This window comes from Lagopus leucura, unplaced genomic scaffold (assembly GCF_019238085.1).
Source record: "Lagopus leucura isolate 7727_CA_CO unplaced genomic scaffold, USGS_WTPT01 Super-Scaffold_774, whole genome shotgun sequence".
NCBI lineage: Eukaryota > Metazoa > Chordata > Aves > Galliformes > Phasianidae > Lagopus > Lagopus leucura.
This window is the reverse complement of record NW_024962258.1, coordinates 1,211,479-1,228,556: the sequence shown is the minus strand read 5'-3', so window position 1 is coordinate 1,228,556 and position 17,078 is coordinate 1,211,479. Positions and strand designations below refer to the sequence as shown.

The window sequence follows — 17,078 nt, the reverse complement described above, 5'->3', positions numbered from 1 at the left end:
ATCAGTGGACCATGGGAGACAGAAATATGGATGAAACAATCACATCTGTTTCCTCCCTGCAGTTCTTTATATTAGTGAGTCCACGCAGAGCAAGATGGCTATAAACAGCATCCAAGAAATCTCCAGTCAAACAGTGAAAAAGCACACAACAAAGTGGTGATTTCACATCTGACACTCCTACTGCAAGAGTGTAGTTTAAGACTTTAAAAAAAGAAATCACTGTCTGAAGATTCTCTGAAACTCTAAGGTAATAAAGCAGTAGGGAATTTGAATCCCTACTGTCAGTAGAAAACAGAAAACCAAATCTTTTAACAGTCACAAAAATTGCAAAAGACAGCACGGCAACGTGATCCCTGTTATGTTCAGACATGCATCTGAATGACTCCAGCTAATACTAAGAAAGGATGATAACTCTGGCACTATAAGTTACTTTAAACTGGTCAGTCTTTACTACAGTGGGAAATAAACACACTCAGTTGTGGAAATATCTTATTTACTTTGAGAAACAAAAGCATGCAGTTCTTAAAACAAGAACATAGCAAACACTGAACAGGAAAGATGCTGCTAATCCAACCACTACTGTAAATATGAAAGCACTTAAGTTATTTTTGTTCCTATTTTTGCCATCCTATCAAAAGCCCCCACCCATCACAGACCTACAGCTAACTCCAGCACATGAAAGACATGAAAGCATTTGAAATCATGGCTGATTCCACAGTGTAAAAGAGTTAAGTGTTCTGCAGATGTCACAAATTGGCTCATTAGAGAAGCAGTAATCAAAATCAGCCACTAGGGGGAACGCAGGTGCTGTCAAAGTCGTTGTTCACTAAGTTCAAGTGTGCGCAGGACCAGGCACACAAGCTAGGCAGACAAGATCTTGCTGGTTTCATGTTTTTTGCACGTATTTTCTCTGACCTCTTGCCCATGACAGATAAATTCCGGATGCTGCTAGTCCAATACTTACCACATTTAACTTCTGCAAAGTGTACAGAATCACATCCTTCTGCATGTCCAACACATTTTTCCCCTCAGATCCCTCCCTAATCCCACTTCCTAAGCCTAAAAGTGAACTATCTCTCAGCACACGCTAAAGAAAACGTATATTTAACAAAACATGTTCTAAATTTCAGGTTCCTTTTTCCATGGCTAAAAGGCAGGCTTAGAGGGTGCACACTTCTACAAAACAAATAAAAACAACAACTCATGTTCCACTCTCACATCCCATCCTCTTCCAGGTGCCAGTGCCTCCTACTTCAGCTATTTGAGTGACAGGTAGTATTGGCGGCCCTTCTGCCCTCACAGTGGGTACCAAAAGGCTTCCCGGGCCTCTAGGCCACATCCCAAGTAAGAGTCTGTTTATGTTCATCATTAATGGCCTTATCATATCTTCCAGAAATAGTTTTTTTTAATGTCAGTCTCTGGCTTCAGCATAACCGTTCACTTAGACTGATAAATGACTACAATGAAACGTCAAAAATGCAATACTCAGAACAGCAAAAGTCATCTATCAGATAAAGCTGTCTCTTAGCCAGACCACATTCTGCAGAGCTTTAGCAACCCAATTTTATTTCAGTGACAGGTACAATCATACAAGAATTTTTCTTTTATGTATGATTTGTAAGCTAGTTGTTTTTACTTTGAAGCAACAAACCATAAATAGGCTGGAAGGGTTGAAGCTCACACAAGTGCAACCCCCTGCCACAGGCAGAGTTGCCACCCATCAGACCAGGCTGCCCAGGCCCCCATCCCACCTGGCCTTGAACAACTTCCAAGATCAGGGCAACCACAGCTTTTCTGGCAATCTGTGCCAGTGCCTCACTACCTTCTGAATAAATTTTTTTTTCTAACATCTAACATCCCTACTTTTAGTTTAAAGCTATTCCCCCTTGTCCTATCACCATCACACTATACGAAACATCAGTCTCACTCCTGCTTCTAAGCTCCCCAGATGTACTGCAATGCTTCCCCAGAGGTCTCCCTAGAATTTTCTTCAAACTGAGCAATCCCTCAGCTCCTTCAACTTCTATTCACAGGAGAGGTGCTCCAGCTCTCTGATCATCTTTGTGGCCCATCTCTGGAATCATTTCAACAGCTCTACATCCTTTTGGACCAGGGGAAGAACTCCATAAAGCAGACCTGCAGAGAAGAAATTGGTGGTTCTGATGGACAAGAAGCTGGATATGAGCCAGAAGTGAACGCTTCCAGCTTGGAAGGCTGCAATATCCTGGGCTGCATTAAAAGTGTCCAGCAGGGAATGGGAGGTGATTGTCCCCCTCTACTCAGCTCTTGTGAGGCCCCATCTGCAGCACTGCGTCCAGGTCTGGGGCCCCCAGCACAAGAAGGACACAGAACTCTTGGAACGGGTCCAGAGGAGAGCCACTAAAGGTAAATGACTGTTTATGAGGGTGGGTAGTGATAGGACAAGAGTAAATGGTTTTAAACTATGACAGAGAAGATTCAGGTTAGATATTAGGAGAAAGCTTTTCACACAGAGGGTGGTGACATGCTGGAACAGGCTTCCCAGAGAGGCTGCAGATGCCCCATCTCTGGAGGCAATCAAGGCCAGGCTGGATGTGGCCCTGGTCTAGTGGTTGGCAACCTGGCCCATAGTAGGGGGGTTGAAACTAGATGATCTTTGAGATCCTTTTCAATTCAGGCCATTCTGTGATTCTTGTTCTAGCGAGCCTAACCTAGATGGAGGTACAGGTGGGCCTCCTGAGTGAGGAGCAGAGGGAGACAATCAGCTCCCTGCTCTGCTGGCCACACCTCTTTTGATGCCGAGCAGGGTACTGCTGGCCTTATGGACTGCAACTATTCCAATTCCACCGCACTGCTGTAAATATGCTCATACACATATGTTACAATCCATAATTCTGGATCAACTGGTTCAACTGATTTGAAGTTTTTCATTCTTTTTTCTTCTTCTTAATTGTTTTCCATTACAGTGTACAGGAAAAGGAAGAATAAATTAGGCTCTCTTTTCCCTTGAAAGGCTGGACCTGATAATCTTTTCCACTCTGGGCTGTTCTGACTTTATGACTCCAAACTGCTTAAGAACTGACATTTTAAAGGGTCCAACCAGAAAAGCTAGAAATAAAAGATTTTATTTGTAATTGTCTCCTCTACTAATGAGTCTCTCTGAAATGGATTTCAGGCACAAAAATCTTTCCTGCTTTTTCTGTATTAGCTATATCAGACTGTGCATCCAGAAAGGACTACTTTAAACTTTTGTACTAAGGATTTTATTTCAGCAGGAACAGGAAAAGAACAAAAACAGAAAGAAAAAAAATAAATAAATAAAAAAAGCACACCACAAAAAGAATAATACCCCTTCCTCTACTGTATTTTCTTAAAATCTTGAAGGTAAGACTTATATATAATACATCTGTATTAAACTGGATTAGTTTATCTGTAAATACAGTAACTTACGCCTTAACTAAAGTTTCCCAAGCACAAAAGCTCTCTTGACTGAAATCAATCAGATGACCATTAAATACACTACTAATCAAAATCAGCAAATACTAAATACTACTAGGTAAAATCAGCAGATAAATGAAAGTTACTAGTTTGTTGAGATCTTATCCTCAGCACCAAGTTTTCCAAATTCTTGACTTCACACCACACAAATTAAACTACACATGCAATTCAAGGATTTTCACTTTTCAAATGACTATTTACTTCTAAAACAAATGATTAATACAAAAATCAAGGAGTTAGCACTACAGAATGCATGGAACTAAGAAGCTTTTTGATTATGAACAGAAAAAACAAACATTCAGTTGAGTTTTCACTTTTTAAGAACGCTACATACTTCAAGAAGCACAGCTTAGTGATTAGTGATAGACCTTCATGAGGAGAGGGGTACTGCTGGACCTTATTCTCACTAATAGAGAAGGGCTTGTCAGGGAAGTAAAGGTCGGCGGCAGCTTGGGTTGTAGTGACCACGAGATGGTGGAGTTCAAGATCCCGAGTGGAAGAAGTAAAGCAAAAAGTAGGATTGCTATCCTGGTGTCATGGTTCTATGTTTTTGGTTTTTTTGTTTTTTTTTTTTTGTTTTGTTTTGTTTTTGGATTTCAGTATTCCACATCAAAACATCATGTAGTGTACGGGGCATTAAAGTGTCACTGCCCCAATTCCAAGTACCTATCCCTGTACATTACAGCAGTCACGGGATCTGGCCCTTCCAGGTGGGGGGGGCGCTCTCTTGCTGCCTGGCAGTGGGTGCTGGAGGGCGCTTTCCTAGCCGTTCCAAGCTTTTCAGGTTTGAATCGGTCCCGGGAACTCTCTCTCTCTCTCTCTCTCATCTTGTCTGATTTATTAATCTCAATTTCAATTAAATTGTATCTATTGTGTTATCTTGTATTCCGATATTATAGTAAAATAAGTTATCCTCCATAGATTGTTGCCGCTGTTCTTTTCCTCCCTTCCTTCCTTCCCATTTTTGTGGGACTGGGGTGGGGGGGAAGGTCAGAGGCCTGTCGCCCCTTTCACGGACATAGATTGATCTGGTCAACTCCGTGACACCTGGACTTTAGGAGAGCCAACTTCGATCTCTTCCGGGGCCTACTTGGAGCTGTCTCATGGGCTAGGGTGTTGGAAGGCAAGGGGGCCTGCGAGAGCTGGTCGGCATTTAAGCAGCTCTTCTTCCAAGCCCAGGATCGGTGCGTCCCTGTGAGGAAGAAATCGGGAAAGGGTGGCAGGAGACCTGTGTGGATGAGCAAGGAGCTCGTGCACAAACTCAAAGGAAAGAAGAAGGCCCATGAAATGTGGAAAAAGGGTCTGACTACTTGGGAAGAATACAGGAATGTTGTCAGGGTCTGCAGGGATGCGACAAGGAAGGCTAAAGCCCGCCTGGAATTAAATCTGGCAAAGGGGATAAAGGATAATAAAAAAGGTTTTTTCAAGTACATTAACAGTAAAAGGAAGACTAGGGAGAATGTGGCTCCCCTGCTAAGTGACAGGGGGTTTCTGGAAACGGGGGATGCTGAGAAGGCGGAGATACTGAATGCCTTCTTTGCTTCTGTCTTCAGTGAAAAAGCTCCCCCTCGGGAATCTGAGACCCTGGAGGTTAGTGAGAGGATCTGGGGAATGGAAGACCTCCCTTCTGTCAGGGAAGAGGTGGTCCAGGAGCGCCTAGGCAACATCAATGTTCACAAATCCATGGGACCCGATGGGATTCATCCACGGGTGCTGAGGGAGCTGGCAGAGGTGATTGCTGAACCGCTTTCTGTCATCTTTGAGAGGTCTTGGAGGACGGGGGAGGGGCCTGAAGACTGGAAGATAGCCAACATCACCCCGGTCTTCAAAAAAGGCAAGAAGGAAGACCCAGGCAATTATAGGCCAGTCAGCCTCACCTCTGTCCCTGGAAAGGTGATGGAACAGCTTGTACTGGATGTCATCTCCAGACAACTGGAAGAAGAGGAGGTTATCAGGAGTAGTCAGCACGGGTTCACAAGGGGGAGGTCGTGCTTGACCAACCTGGTAGCCTTCTATGATGTTGTCTCTGGCTGGGTGGATAGGGGGAGAGCAGTGGATGTAGTCTACCTTGATTTCAGCAAGGCATTTGATACTGTCCCCCGTGACATCCTTATAACAAAGCTGAGGAAGTGTGGGATAGATGAGTGGACAGTGAGGTGGGTTGAGAACTGGCTGACTGGCAGAGCACAGAGGGTCGTTGTTGGTGGTGCAGAGTCCGGTTGGAGGCCTGTAACCAGCGGTGTTCCTCAGGGGTCTGTGCTGGGTCCGATCTTGTTCAACATCTTCATCAATGACCTTGATGAGGGGATAATGGCCACCCTCAGCAAGTTTGCTGATGATACGAAGTTGGGAGGATTGGCTGACACGCCTGAAGGCTGTGTTGCCATTCAGCAAGACCTGGATAGGCTGGAGAGCTGGGCAGAAAAAAAAATGGATGAGGTTTAACAAAAGCAAGTGTAGAGTCTTGCATCTGGGGAGGAATAAGTCCATGCACCAGTACAGGTTGGGGGATGAGCTGCTGGAGGGGAGCTCTGCGGAAAGGGACCTGGGTGTCCTGGTGGATGACAGGTTGGCCATGAGCCAGCAGTGTGCCCTTGTGGCCAAGAGGGCCAATGGCATCCTGGGGTGCATTAAAAAGAGCGTGGCCAGCAGGTCAAAGGAGGTGATCCTCCCCCTCTACTCTGCCCTGGTAAGACCTCATCTGGAGTACTGCGTCCAGTTCTGGGCTCCCCAGGACAAAAAAGACAGGGATCTCTTGGAAAGAGTCCAGCGGAGGGCCACAGAGATGGTGAAGGGCCTGGAGCATCTCTCCTATGAGGAAAGGCTGAGTGAACTGGGTCTGTTCAGCCTTGAGAAAAGAAGACTGAGAGGGGACCTGATCCAGGTTTATAAATATCTGAAGTGTAGTGGCCATAGTGGTGAGGATGGACTCTTTTCAGTGGTGAGTGGAGACAGGACAAGGGGAAATGGCCAGAAACTGGAGCATAGGAAGTTCCACACCAATGTGCTCAAGAACTTCTTTACAGTGAGGTGACGGAGCACTGGAACAGGCTGCCCAGGGAGGTGGTGGAGTCTCCTTCTCTGGAGATGTTCAAGACCTGCCTGGATGCCGACCTGTGTGACCTGCTGTAGGGAACCTGCTTTGGCAGGGGGGTTGGACTCGATGATCTCTGGAGGTCCCTTCCAACCCCTACAATTCTGTGATTCAAATCTAACCTTAATAGAAGAGTGAAGGCTTCTGCTTATATGATCCTTTTCCTAAAAAAATTTTGTAGCTAAGAAAAAAACTGGCATTTGAGCAATTGTTTCCATTATGTCATGACAAATAGAACTGTTCTGAAGCCTAAAAGTTCATGTTATTAGCAAGAACACAGTATTAGGCAGAAAACAGTAAAATGTAAACTGAAATATTTCATGCTGCTATTCATTACAGCACCTAATGAACTTGGAAAATTAATTCTTGGAAAACTGCCCATTTGTTTCATCAGCTGGGTGCAAGGCTTTACAACAACTAATTGAAGACCTATTAAACAGTACTTAGGAATTATATTTGATAATTAAAGGAACGTGTTTAGTATATGACATCTTACCATGAACAGTTAAACGCAGCAATTAATTACAGGCATACTGAAGTTAGGCTTCTAGTGCATTTATGTTTTTTCATTCTGTTTCAGCAAACTAATCAATCTTCTATCAACAGAAGATAAACAAAGGATAGGGGAGTGTTTGCCTAGTTTTTGAGAGATTTTATCATTTTATCCACACATACTCTCACGCTAAAGGAAACATGAGTGACTCATGAGCACCTGAGTACATAGAGAGGATTTAAAAGCTCAAGGAAAACGTCTCTGAAAAAAAGACCATTTTCTCTCTCTGTACACCCGTAAAGGAAATCAAGTCAGAAGGAATTAACACAAGTGTGACAGCCAGAAAAAGTGACTTTTTCACAACACAACCAGCATTCCCACGGTAAGCTACAATTAGCAGAGGCTGTTTATTTGCCTACTACACCTGGTTACCTGCTATGCTGAATTTAGTGACTACATTCAGACAAAGTCTTTTCAGGCACACCTGATCCTGAGGAAAAGTTTTGCAACATTAGGTTGGTGTCTGATGATCACTCTGCAGAGCACAAAGGGAACAGCAAAAGTATGCATCCGGGGGTTACAAAAGTGATGAACACTGCTCTTAACAGCCATTTGCCAACAGACTGGCTTAGTTGTAATGCAAACTTTAGTTTAAGCCCTCAGGAAGTTAACTGGAGACACTGATGCCATGCCTTTCTTACTAAGAGAAAGAAGGGTTCTGACTAAGGAGAAGAATATCCTTACTTGACAGGGATGATAAAGTTATATCCCCATCCACCCACAGTGCCAGTGTCCTCAGTAAAAGATATCTGAGCGAGCTGTCAGTGAATCACTGCAACATTTTAAAATAGAGACAGTAAAACATACTAAAATCTGCTAAAGATCAAACACAGGCACCTCTGAACAACATGAAAAAAAAAAAAAAAAAAAAAAGAAAACGTTATAATTTAATAACTTTGCATTCAAACACTGCACAACTTGGATCACCATTCTCAAATACCAGTCTCAGCAATGCAAAGAAATCCTAGAAACACCTGAACAAAATCCAGAAAAGGTTTTTGGACATGTTAGCCCAAGGTCAGCTAAGATAAACACGAGTGCCAAGGCACTCACCTTCAGGAGAAGTAGTAATTTCCTTCCATGATTTCTGTCCCTCCTATCACACAGTTAATTCTGTAATGTGGAAACCTACATGTTTATACAAAAACAACCTTTTCACACACCAGGGAAAGCAAAATATCTACTTATTTTTACAGTTCTGCAACCAATCTCAGAATATATCAGGAAATAGCCTCAAGCTACAAAAGGGGAAGTTCAGGTACAATTTCTTCACTGAAAGGGTTTTGAAGCCTTAGAATAAGCTGTCCAGAGAAGTGGCAGAGCCAACATCCCCAAGGTATTTATGTCATATACATGTGGTTCTCAGGGAGAAAATGTAGTGGCAGATTTGGCAGTGCTAGGTTAACAACTGGACACCATGATCTTAAAGGCTTTTTCCAACCTAAATGATTCTACGTTCTTTCAGAATTTTACTATTGACAACATTTATACACAACTTTTACTTTCACCAGGATATTGGCAAACTTTTCTTCCAGGAATTTTCTTTTCTTTGCACCTCCATCAGTTCAACAAATTGCACAGCATCAGCACACCAAAGTTAAAAGATGTTTCATTTTCCTACTGTAGTCATACAGTGACAGCAAGCTTCATGAAAACAAAACAGCACTTTGTTTAACATTGCTAGAGAACAAGAATCAGTTAAGACTGAAAGAACATTTACCTCTGCACCAACCATAATTCTTCTCAAAGCTGAAAACAAGTTCTAGATAAAATAAACCAATGAAAACTAATATAGGTTGGTATGTTTAGCAAGGAGGATTAGTACATCAGTTTAAGAACCAACATATTAGTTTAGCAAAAAGAATCTGTAAGAGATAGTTCTAAAAACTTTCTGTTCCAGCTTTAGTGGGTGAATAGCCTTGTTTTCATAATAGAACACCTCTATGTTTTGTCTCAAAACATGCAAGGACATTTTCCTCAGATTTCACATACACCATTTTCATAAAGTGGCTAACTGGCCTATTAAGCAATAGAATCTTCCAAACTGGGGGAAAGTGGATGGAAGTGGGTCAAAGGCTTCGGTGGTTAAGCTGATGTTGAAGAAAAGGGAAGAAACAGTTGGGCACTCGACCATCCTAGATACCACAGAGCATGCCCAAAGGGGCATTAGCACATAACTACCAGTCCTTGAAAGAGAATGAATGTATGCTGTGAATATCTATGCCTATGTACTTAACCGTTCAAATGCAGAACCTGAACTCTAAGAGGGTGTGCTTTCCTGTCAAGTTGCCCAGTGCTCATGTGAAGAATAAAGAAATGTCACTTTCTAACACCACATTGGAATTAAGAGTTTTCTTCACGGATTTCGGATGACAATGGCTTCTAAGAAGCAAACTGATACAGAAGGTGTCAAAAGGGTCAAACGCTCATTTGAAGAGCTCCTGTCTCTGTTTCAAGGCAAGCTGAAATACACCTAAATCGCCCCTGATAAGGCCATCCCATTGGTTGTTCAAAAGGAATTAGAAATAAAAATTTCCAGCTGCTCACAAACCCTAAGCACAAAACCCTAATAAACAAAAATCCCTAAAACTAAAAACCCTAATACACAAAAGAAACCCTCAGAATACAGGTATGACCATGGCACTGTATGAACATAAAACAGGAAGGCACAGGGAAGCACATTTAAACTACCTGCAAGTGAGAGAAGCATGAGAAAGCCCCACTATTGTAAGAACCAGTTTCTGACTGTGTTAAACTGCTATTTTTGAAAATGTGAAACTGGGAAAATGCTGAAGAGACTACAAAAGTCATACCACTGATGAGAAAAAGTCATTAAGGTGTACTTAGGCCAGTCTCATTTCAAATCCTAACAGCCTAATACCAAGGATAACACGAGGAGTCAACATCCCTGGAAGTGCTGAAGAAAAGAGTAAAGGTGGCACTGAGTGACACGGCTTTGCAGGCACAGTGGTGATGGGTGAATGGTTGGATCAGATGATCTTGGAGTTCTTTTCCAACTGTAATTCTATGATTCTATGATCTTAAATTAATAGTGGCAAAGAAATGGATTCTTTATTTTAGTAGAACTGTGAGGCAGAGTTTTGATTACAGAATCATAGAGGAGTTTAAGTCAAATATAATAGTTTGTGATTTTTTAAATATCTGCCACAGGGGAACTTGGGCAGTGAATTTGTTAAAAAAAAATTAAAAAAAAAAAAAAAGTTGTGCACCATTACAACATAACTAAGACAGGCATGCAAACTTCCAAAATAACAACAACATAAAAAAGAACAAAAAACAAGCACAGACTTAACTCTACATGGAAGACCAATAGTAGGTTGTCAGTGTTTGTGGACAAGAGTTCAGAAATCGCTTTCAGCACCGGGGTTGCACAACCAGTGTTTATACAGATCTGGTCACAGACAGGAAGGGCCATCTGTCACACTGCTCTGTCACCACTCTCCAAGATCAGCCATCTAACCCCAAAGAAAACGACTGCAGTACTCCAAGTCCAACTGGTTCCAGTCTGTAGGCACACTTTCAACAAACTATGGAAAACACTGCAGATTCCAGCTCCAGCAAGGCTTCTCTTTCGGTCAGCTGAAGAACGTCAGTATGCAGACTGATAGACTGAGCAGCCTGAAACTAGAAATTACTCTAGAAACAGAACAGTAACCAAGGAACCAAAGCATAGCAGAAGGGAGAGGAAGCAAAGCAAGACCTGGCATATACAAAGCAACGGCCGTTAAAGAACACAGAAGTGCTACAAGAATTCAGAATGACTGGGGAGATCGGTAAAACCAACTCAGAACACAGCCTGGAAGAAGCTGCGTGCCCCTCAGCAGAACCTGCTCTGACTCGCACAGAACGAGCCGAACTCAGCGACAGCCTGACCCCGAACAGCCTAGCCGGAGAGCACCACGCGTGCAAGGCACATTACAAAGTCGTGCAACAGGCTGGAATTGAAGCGCTTCATCGAAGCCCGGGCCAGGAACACGGGCAGGGGCACGACGAGCGCCGTCCGTGCCCGCCCGAGGAGCGGCCGCAGATGAGGAGGCTGAAGCGCGACTCACGGGGCAAGACGGGCGGCCGCAGCCCCACCGGGGCCTACTGGCCCCCGCGGTCCTAAAGGCAGACCCGGTCCCGCGACCCACCTTGAGGAGGATGGAGGGTGGCAGCTGGTTGATGTCGGGCGACGGCGGCGGTTCCCGGCAGCCGTCTCCGGGCTGCTCCAGCGGCTCCTCGCGGCCCGCCTCGCCGCTCCGTTCCCTCACTCCCTCCTTCTCCCTCTCGTCCTCTGCGGGACACCTCGGCGGCGCGGCCCCGCCGCTCCCCGCGCCGCCGGCGGCCGAGGGCAGGGCGCGGGGCTGCGGCTCCGCGGGGCACTGGCAGGCGGCGGCTTCGGGCTCCGCCGCGCCGGCAGCGCAGCGCGGCTGCTTGCAGGGAGGGCAGGCGGGCAGGCCGGCCCCCTTGCGCTTGCACACCATCTCGGAGACGGCCTCGCCGGGCGGCCCGGCCGGCCCCAGGAGGCCTCGCACCGGCGAGGGCAGCAGGCCCGAGAGGAGGAGGCGCCGGCAGCGGCCGCGCGGTTCCCAGGCGGCGGGCGGCAGGCGGAGGAGGCGGCGCGCGGCGCGCTGCTCGGCGGCGGCGAGGGCCGCGTAGGGCGGCGGCAGCAGCGGGTCCCCGGCGGGCACGGGCGGCTCCGGAGCGGGCGAGCTGGCGCCGTGCACGACGAAGCAGAGCATGCAGGGCCCGCGCAGGAAGCAGCTCCGGCTGCGCGGCGGCACCTTCCTCCCGCGGCGGCGGCGGCGGCCGCCGCTGTCCCGGCTCAGGCTGCTGGCCTCCTTGGAGAGCAGGTGGCCCATATAGGAGACGGCGGCGGCGGCGGAAGGGCCCGCGGGGCGTCACCTGCGGGCGGCGGCGGCCGCTGTCATGCTGCCGGCGGGGGCGGCAGGTGGCGGCGCCGGGACGGCGGGGCTGGTTCCGGGACGCGGAGCCGGGAGGGAGACGCTTCCGCTACCGCCGCCCTGACCTTCCCCGCGGGACGCGAGGAGGCGGCGCTGTGGAGGGGCCGCCGTCGCCCGGCGGTGCTGCCGCCAGCGGCCGGGCCGGGAGCCGCCGCCGAGAGACGGCCGGGAAGAGCCTGGAGGCCCAGCGGCCTCCCTCGGGTGGAGCCGGGGCCTCCCGGAGCGGCCTGCGCTCTGCCGGGCTGCCCCATCGCGTGCGGTGCGGCGCCGCACGAGAGGCGTCTGTAAATACGTGAAGGTGAAGGAGCAATGCGGCCGCGCTGAGGATGCTCCGGGACCCGTTCTGCTCCCCGGGGCGTGCGGTTGCGATGTGCGGGGCCCGGAGTAAGGCTGAAATAAATCTATTGGTCAGAGCCGGTGGGGAAGAGGACAGGAGTGCAGGCGAGGCTTTTGCGATGACCGAGTAACGCAAGCTGAGAGACTGATGAGTGTGTTCCCCTTCCAAAGCCGCGTCTTCTCTAACAATGCCTTCTTCACAGCTACGCACTCCAGCAAACCCCATTTCCTGCTGTTTCGAATCGCTGACCAGCGCCTTTGCCCCTGTGTTATACTTTGTTACGGTTTCTCAGACAGTGTGCATCTTTGCAAATGTGGGCTGCGGTGTTCTAATTATTACTGTCCACAGCAAATTTATTTTGCATGTTTCAGCATTCAGTTCTAAATTATTGTCGTAAAATGACTTGCACGTATAGGTTTAAATATATGCAAGACTTTGCCTTCAGTAAAAGGTGTTTGGGGAGGGAGGAGACCAGCTGTAGTTAGGATATATATGGTGCAGTACTGCTATTTAATAATGAAGGGCAACAGCAGAAGTGCTCAGGGTCAAGTACTGTGAACAAAATCTTTTGGCCTGTTGCCCAGGAAAATGTTGTGTGAGGACTAAAATACCTGTGACACTATCTTCGTTTGATTCCTTGAAGTGTTGTTAAACTTCAACCTTCAGTAAAAACAGGCTAGCTGGGAAGAATTAGAATTAGAAGATTATTGGATAAAAGTAGCATAATATAATATTTTATCTGAATTTTTAACTCACCAACATCCATCAATATAAATTGCAGCAGATTTTGGCAAAAATCTGGCAAATCTATTCAACCCTCAGATTTAAATTTATTATTTTAATAACAATGAATTCAGCTTTAAAAGCTCATGGCAGTTAAAGTCAAGCACTCAAACTGAACAGCATTCAAGATAAATGCTTACAGTGTCAAATATTCAAAATAAGTTAGATATGGCTGTGCAAATTCTAAGGAGCCATTGTGGCTTTGTCTTTACTTACATGAACACATAACTGCGGTAATTTTGGTAAAGGTGACTGACTTCTCTATGTCGCTTATACGTCTTACTGTCCAATATTGTCCCATTATTTTGAACTATATACATACAATATATGTATACATATAACTCACATATGGAGTTCTTCCGATTTCTGAATTATTTGCCTTGATATGATCCACTTCTTCTGCCTCCATTTGAAACAAGTTGACTTGCCCAGAACGCAGACAGAAATTTTATCATCACTTCTAGTCTTGCCTTTCCTAAATAATTTCACCTTCAGGTAATTTTCCTACGTGATTCTTATCATTTTTATCTTGTCCTTGAGTCTGGTTTGTTCCTAAGGGGGTTTGTTGCTCTAGAGATTTCAGAATGCAAGAAAGAAAACAAATAATAAGTGGTAACTTTTCATAAACTACTCATTCTTTTTGTACTCTATCACTAAGTAACAAGATTTTGGCCCCACATGTGGCAACAGAATGTTCCACCAGTTTTATAGGCAGATATTAGAATCATAGAATCATTTAGGTTGGACATCATTAAATCCAACTGTTAGCCTGGCACTGCCAAGTCTACCACTAAAATATGTCCCTAAGCCCCATATCCACACATCTTTTAAATACCTTCTGGGATGGTGCGTCCACCAGTTTCCTGGGCAGCCTGCTCCAGCATTTTGTAATCCTTGTCGTGAAGAAATTTTTCCTGACAGTGTATCTAAACCTCCCTGGTGCAACTTGATGCCATTAAATGTCATTGTTACCTGGGAGAAGAGGCCAACCTCCTTTCAGGGAGTTGTAGAGTGCAGTGAGGTCTCCCCTGAGCCTCCTCTTCTCCAAACTGAACAATCCCAGTTTTTTCAGCTGCTCCTCATAAGACTTGTGCTCCAGACCCCTCACCAGTTTTGTTGCCCTTCTCTGGACATGTTCCAGAGACTCAATGAGATGTAGTAAGGGTCCCAAAGCTGAATGCAGCACTCAATATGTGGCCTCACCAGAGCTGAATACAAAGGGAAGATCACCTCCATGCTCCTGCTCACTTGGCTGTTTCTGGTACAAGCCAAGATGCTGCTGGGCTCCTTGTCCACCTGGGCACACTACTGGCACATGTTCAGCAGAGTGCTGACCACCACCCCCAGGACCTTTTCCACTAGTGACCATTCCAGCCTGTAGCATTACATGGGATAGTTGTGTGAAAGATGACAGCTATGTCAGTAAATCCTTTCTGCTATTACAGTTAGATGTCTGAAGGTTTTTAGTAAGAAAAAGCATCCCTCCCACTTTTCTTTCACTTGACATAGCCATGTTTCCAAACCTAAGTGTATATCAAGATATAGAAATAAACAAAAAAAATGTTGTTTCATAAAAGAGTGTTTGCGTGATCATTTGGTTGGGAACTATTAACGAATGTCACACGTGATACATGCGTCAGGCAAGGGGGCTTGTCTAGGTTATATTTAAGGGTCCTGCTCAGTGGTTTTATGATTCTAAAATGCGTGAGAAAATATATGACTGTCTGGAGATGGTATTTGATGTGAGGTGGTATTTGATGTGCAAAGCAAGAATCTCCATGCCCATACTTGAATATGCACGCCATGTTAGCTGGTGTACAGATAATTTATTTGAAAATTCAAAGAAACTATAGTGCATTAATCTCAACTGAAGATAATGAATTACTGAGACTATTAATCACCTATAATGTTTTTCTACTCACGAGACTTCTGAGTACTTTGAACACAAGAAACTGGGAGAGGGATTTTTTTTTTATCTTTTTCTTAAAAACTTCCCCCTCCTCATCCCCTCTGCCAAAAAGGCAAGCTATAAGGGGAAATACTTGAAGATTTTAAAAGTACAGAGGGCATGGTAATATTCAAAAAAAGAGCAGGTAACAAATTGTTCAATTAATTTGATATAAATTCTGTCAAGTATCTGTCAACAGAGCTTTTTTGAGGTACTTCTGTTAGCTGAAGAAACTCTAATTTTGAAAGCATTGTATAAAGCATGTATGAAACATGGATGAGAGAGTTCCTAACAGCATTTCAGAACTATGCAGAGAAGCATTTCCTGCACGATTAGTATTTTGTCTGCAGTCATTATGTTCATTAACAGTTTAAGAGGTTATACAAGATCTCAGTGGGATAGAATTAACTTTTTTCATGGCACCCTGTATAATGTTATTTGTTGGATTTGTGAATAAAACAGTTCTGCTAGCACCACAGGGCTTTGGCTGCTTCTGAATAGTGCTCGCAGAGTGTGAAGACTCTATTTCTTGCTCTGAGCAAGTAGTCTGGGAAGGAACATAGCTGAGGTGGCTTACCCAAACGGGACAGAGGGATATTCCATTCCATTTAACTTCATGTTCAGCATTAACAACCAAGGGATTTAATCTTTCAAGTTAGCCTTTCAAAGGAGACTTGCTGGGGCATGGCTCTGCTTGTGGAAGATGGAGAGCAATTGCCTTTTTATCTTTTGTTTGATTTCCTGGGTTGTTTCGTTTTGTGTTCTTTATTTCTGGGTTGTTTGGTTTTCTTTATTTGTTGCTTTGTTTTTTTCCATCTTTTCTTCGCTTATTTTCATTGTTGGTCTTCCTGTTCTCTCCTGTCTCTCAGGGGATGGAGCCAGTTCTGCTGGCTGAGTTCAATCCACATCAGAAATAAAACTTAGATTCACTATCAGTAAAACTACAGGTAGTACTAAGAATTGTGACGTAATGACAAATGAAGGCAGAAGAGTCAGAAAAAGTGTCATATGAATTACCAATTAATTTTTGAAGTACAGAAAAGAATACATTTTTTTTTTCTTCAAATTTACATTAAGACAAATTTATTCATGGAGTCATAGAATCACTATGTTTGGAAAAGACCTCTAAGATCATCACCTAGTTGCCCAACTGTCCACCTATCTCCACCATATCCTTCAGTGCCATGTCCCTCAGTGCCACTTTCATACACAGCACCTCCAGAGACGGTGACTCAACCACCAGGTTGGGCAGCCTGTTCCAATGAATTATTGCTCTTTTTGAGAATAAATTTTTCCTGATATTCAGCCTGAATCTCCCCTAGTGAGACTTGGGTCCATTCCCTCTCATCCTATTACTAGTTACCTGGGAAAAGAAATCCAACCTCCACCTCCCCACAACCTCCTTTCAGGTAGTTGTAGGGATCTATCGATAAGCTCTTCCTTGTGCCTCCTCCAGACTGAAAAATAATAGTTCCCTCAGCCACTCCTTACAGGATTGTGCTCCAGACTCTTCACAGCTTCTTTACTCTTCTCTGGACATGCTCCAGAGACTCAATGTCTTTATCTGTGAATATGCCTCTTTTTTTTAATGTCTTTCAATTTTGTGAATCTCTATGAATTCTTCATTGGATAAATGTCTTCAGAAATGTTAATTGAATATGTTAGTAATTTTTCACTCTAGAAGATGACAGGTTGAAAACCAGTAGAAACTCAGGTGGCAAAATATCTTTTGATTATGGCAGTATGACACTATCATTTTCTTACTTTTTTAATCCTCACAAACCAGGGATCTCTCATAATTAATCCAACCTCCTTTGTCAAATTTTCAAGTAATAAATAGCTTCTAATTTCTACTTGCTAGTGCACATTTTATTCTGCCTCCTCTACCCATCTGTTATATTGATATTTTAATTTACAGA

The 17,078-nt window shown here is 44.7% G+C and overlaps 1 protein-coding gene across 1 annotated transcript in view; it reads right to left on the bottom strand.

Moving 5' to 3' along the window:
- FBXL17 (F-box and leucine rich repeat protein 17) overlaps positions 1-11,989 on the bottom strand; it is a 284,374-nt gene extending 272,385 nt beyond the window's left edge. Inside the window, exon 1 of the mRNA XM_042864916.1 lies at positions 11,279-11,989. Coding sequence (XP_042720850.1) covers positions 11,279-11,989 — 711 coding nt within the window. The remainder of the gene's footprint in view (positions 1-11,278) is intronic.
- Positions 11,990-17,078: the final 5,089 nt, after the last annotated feature.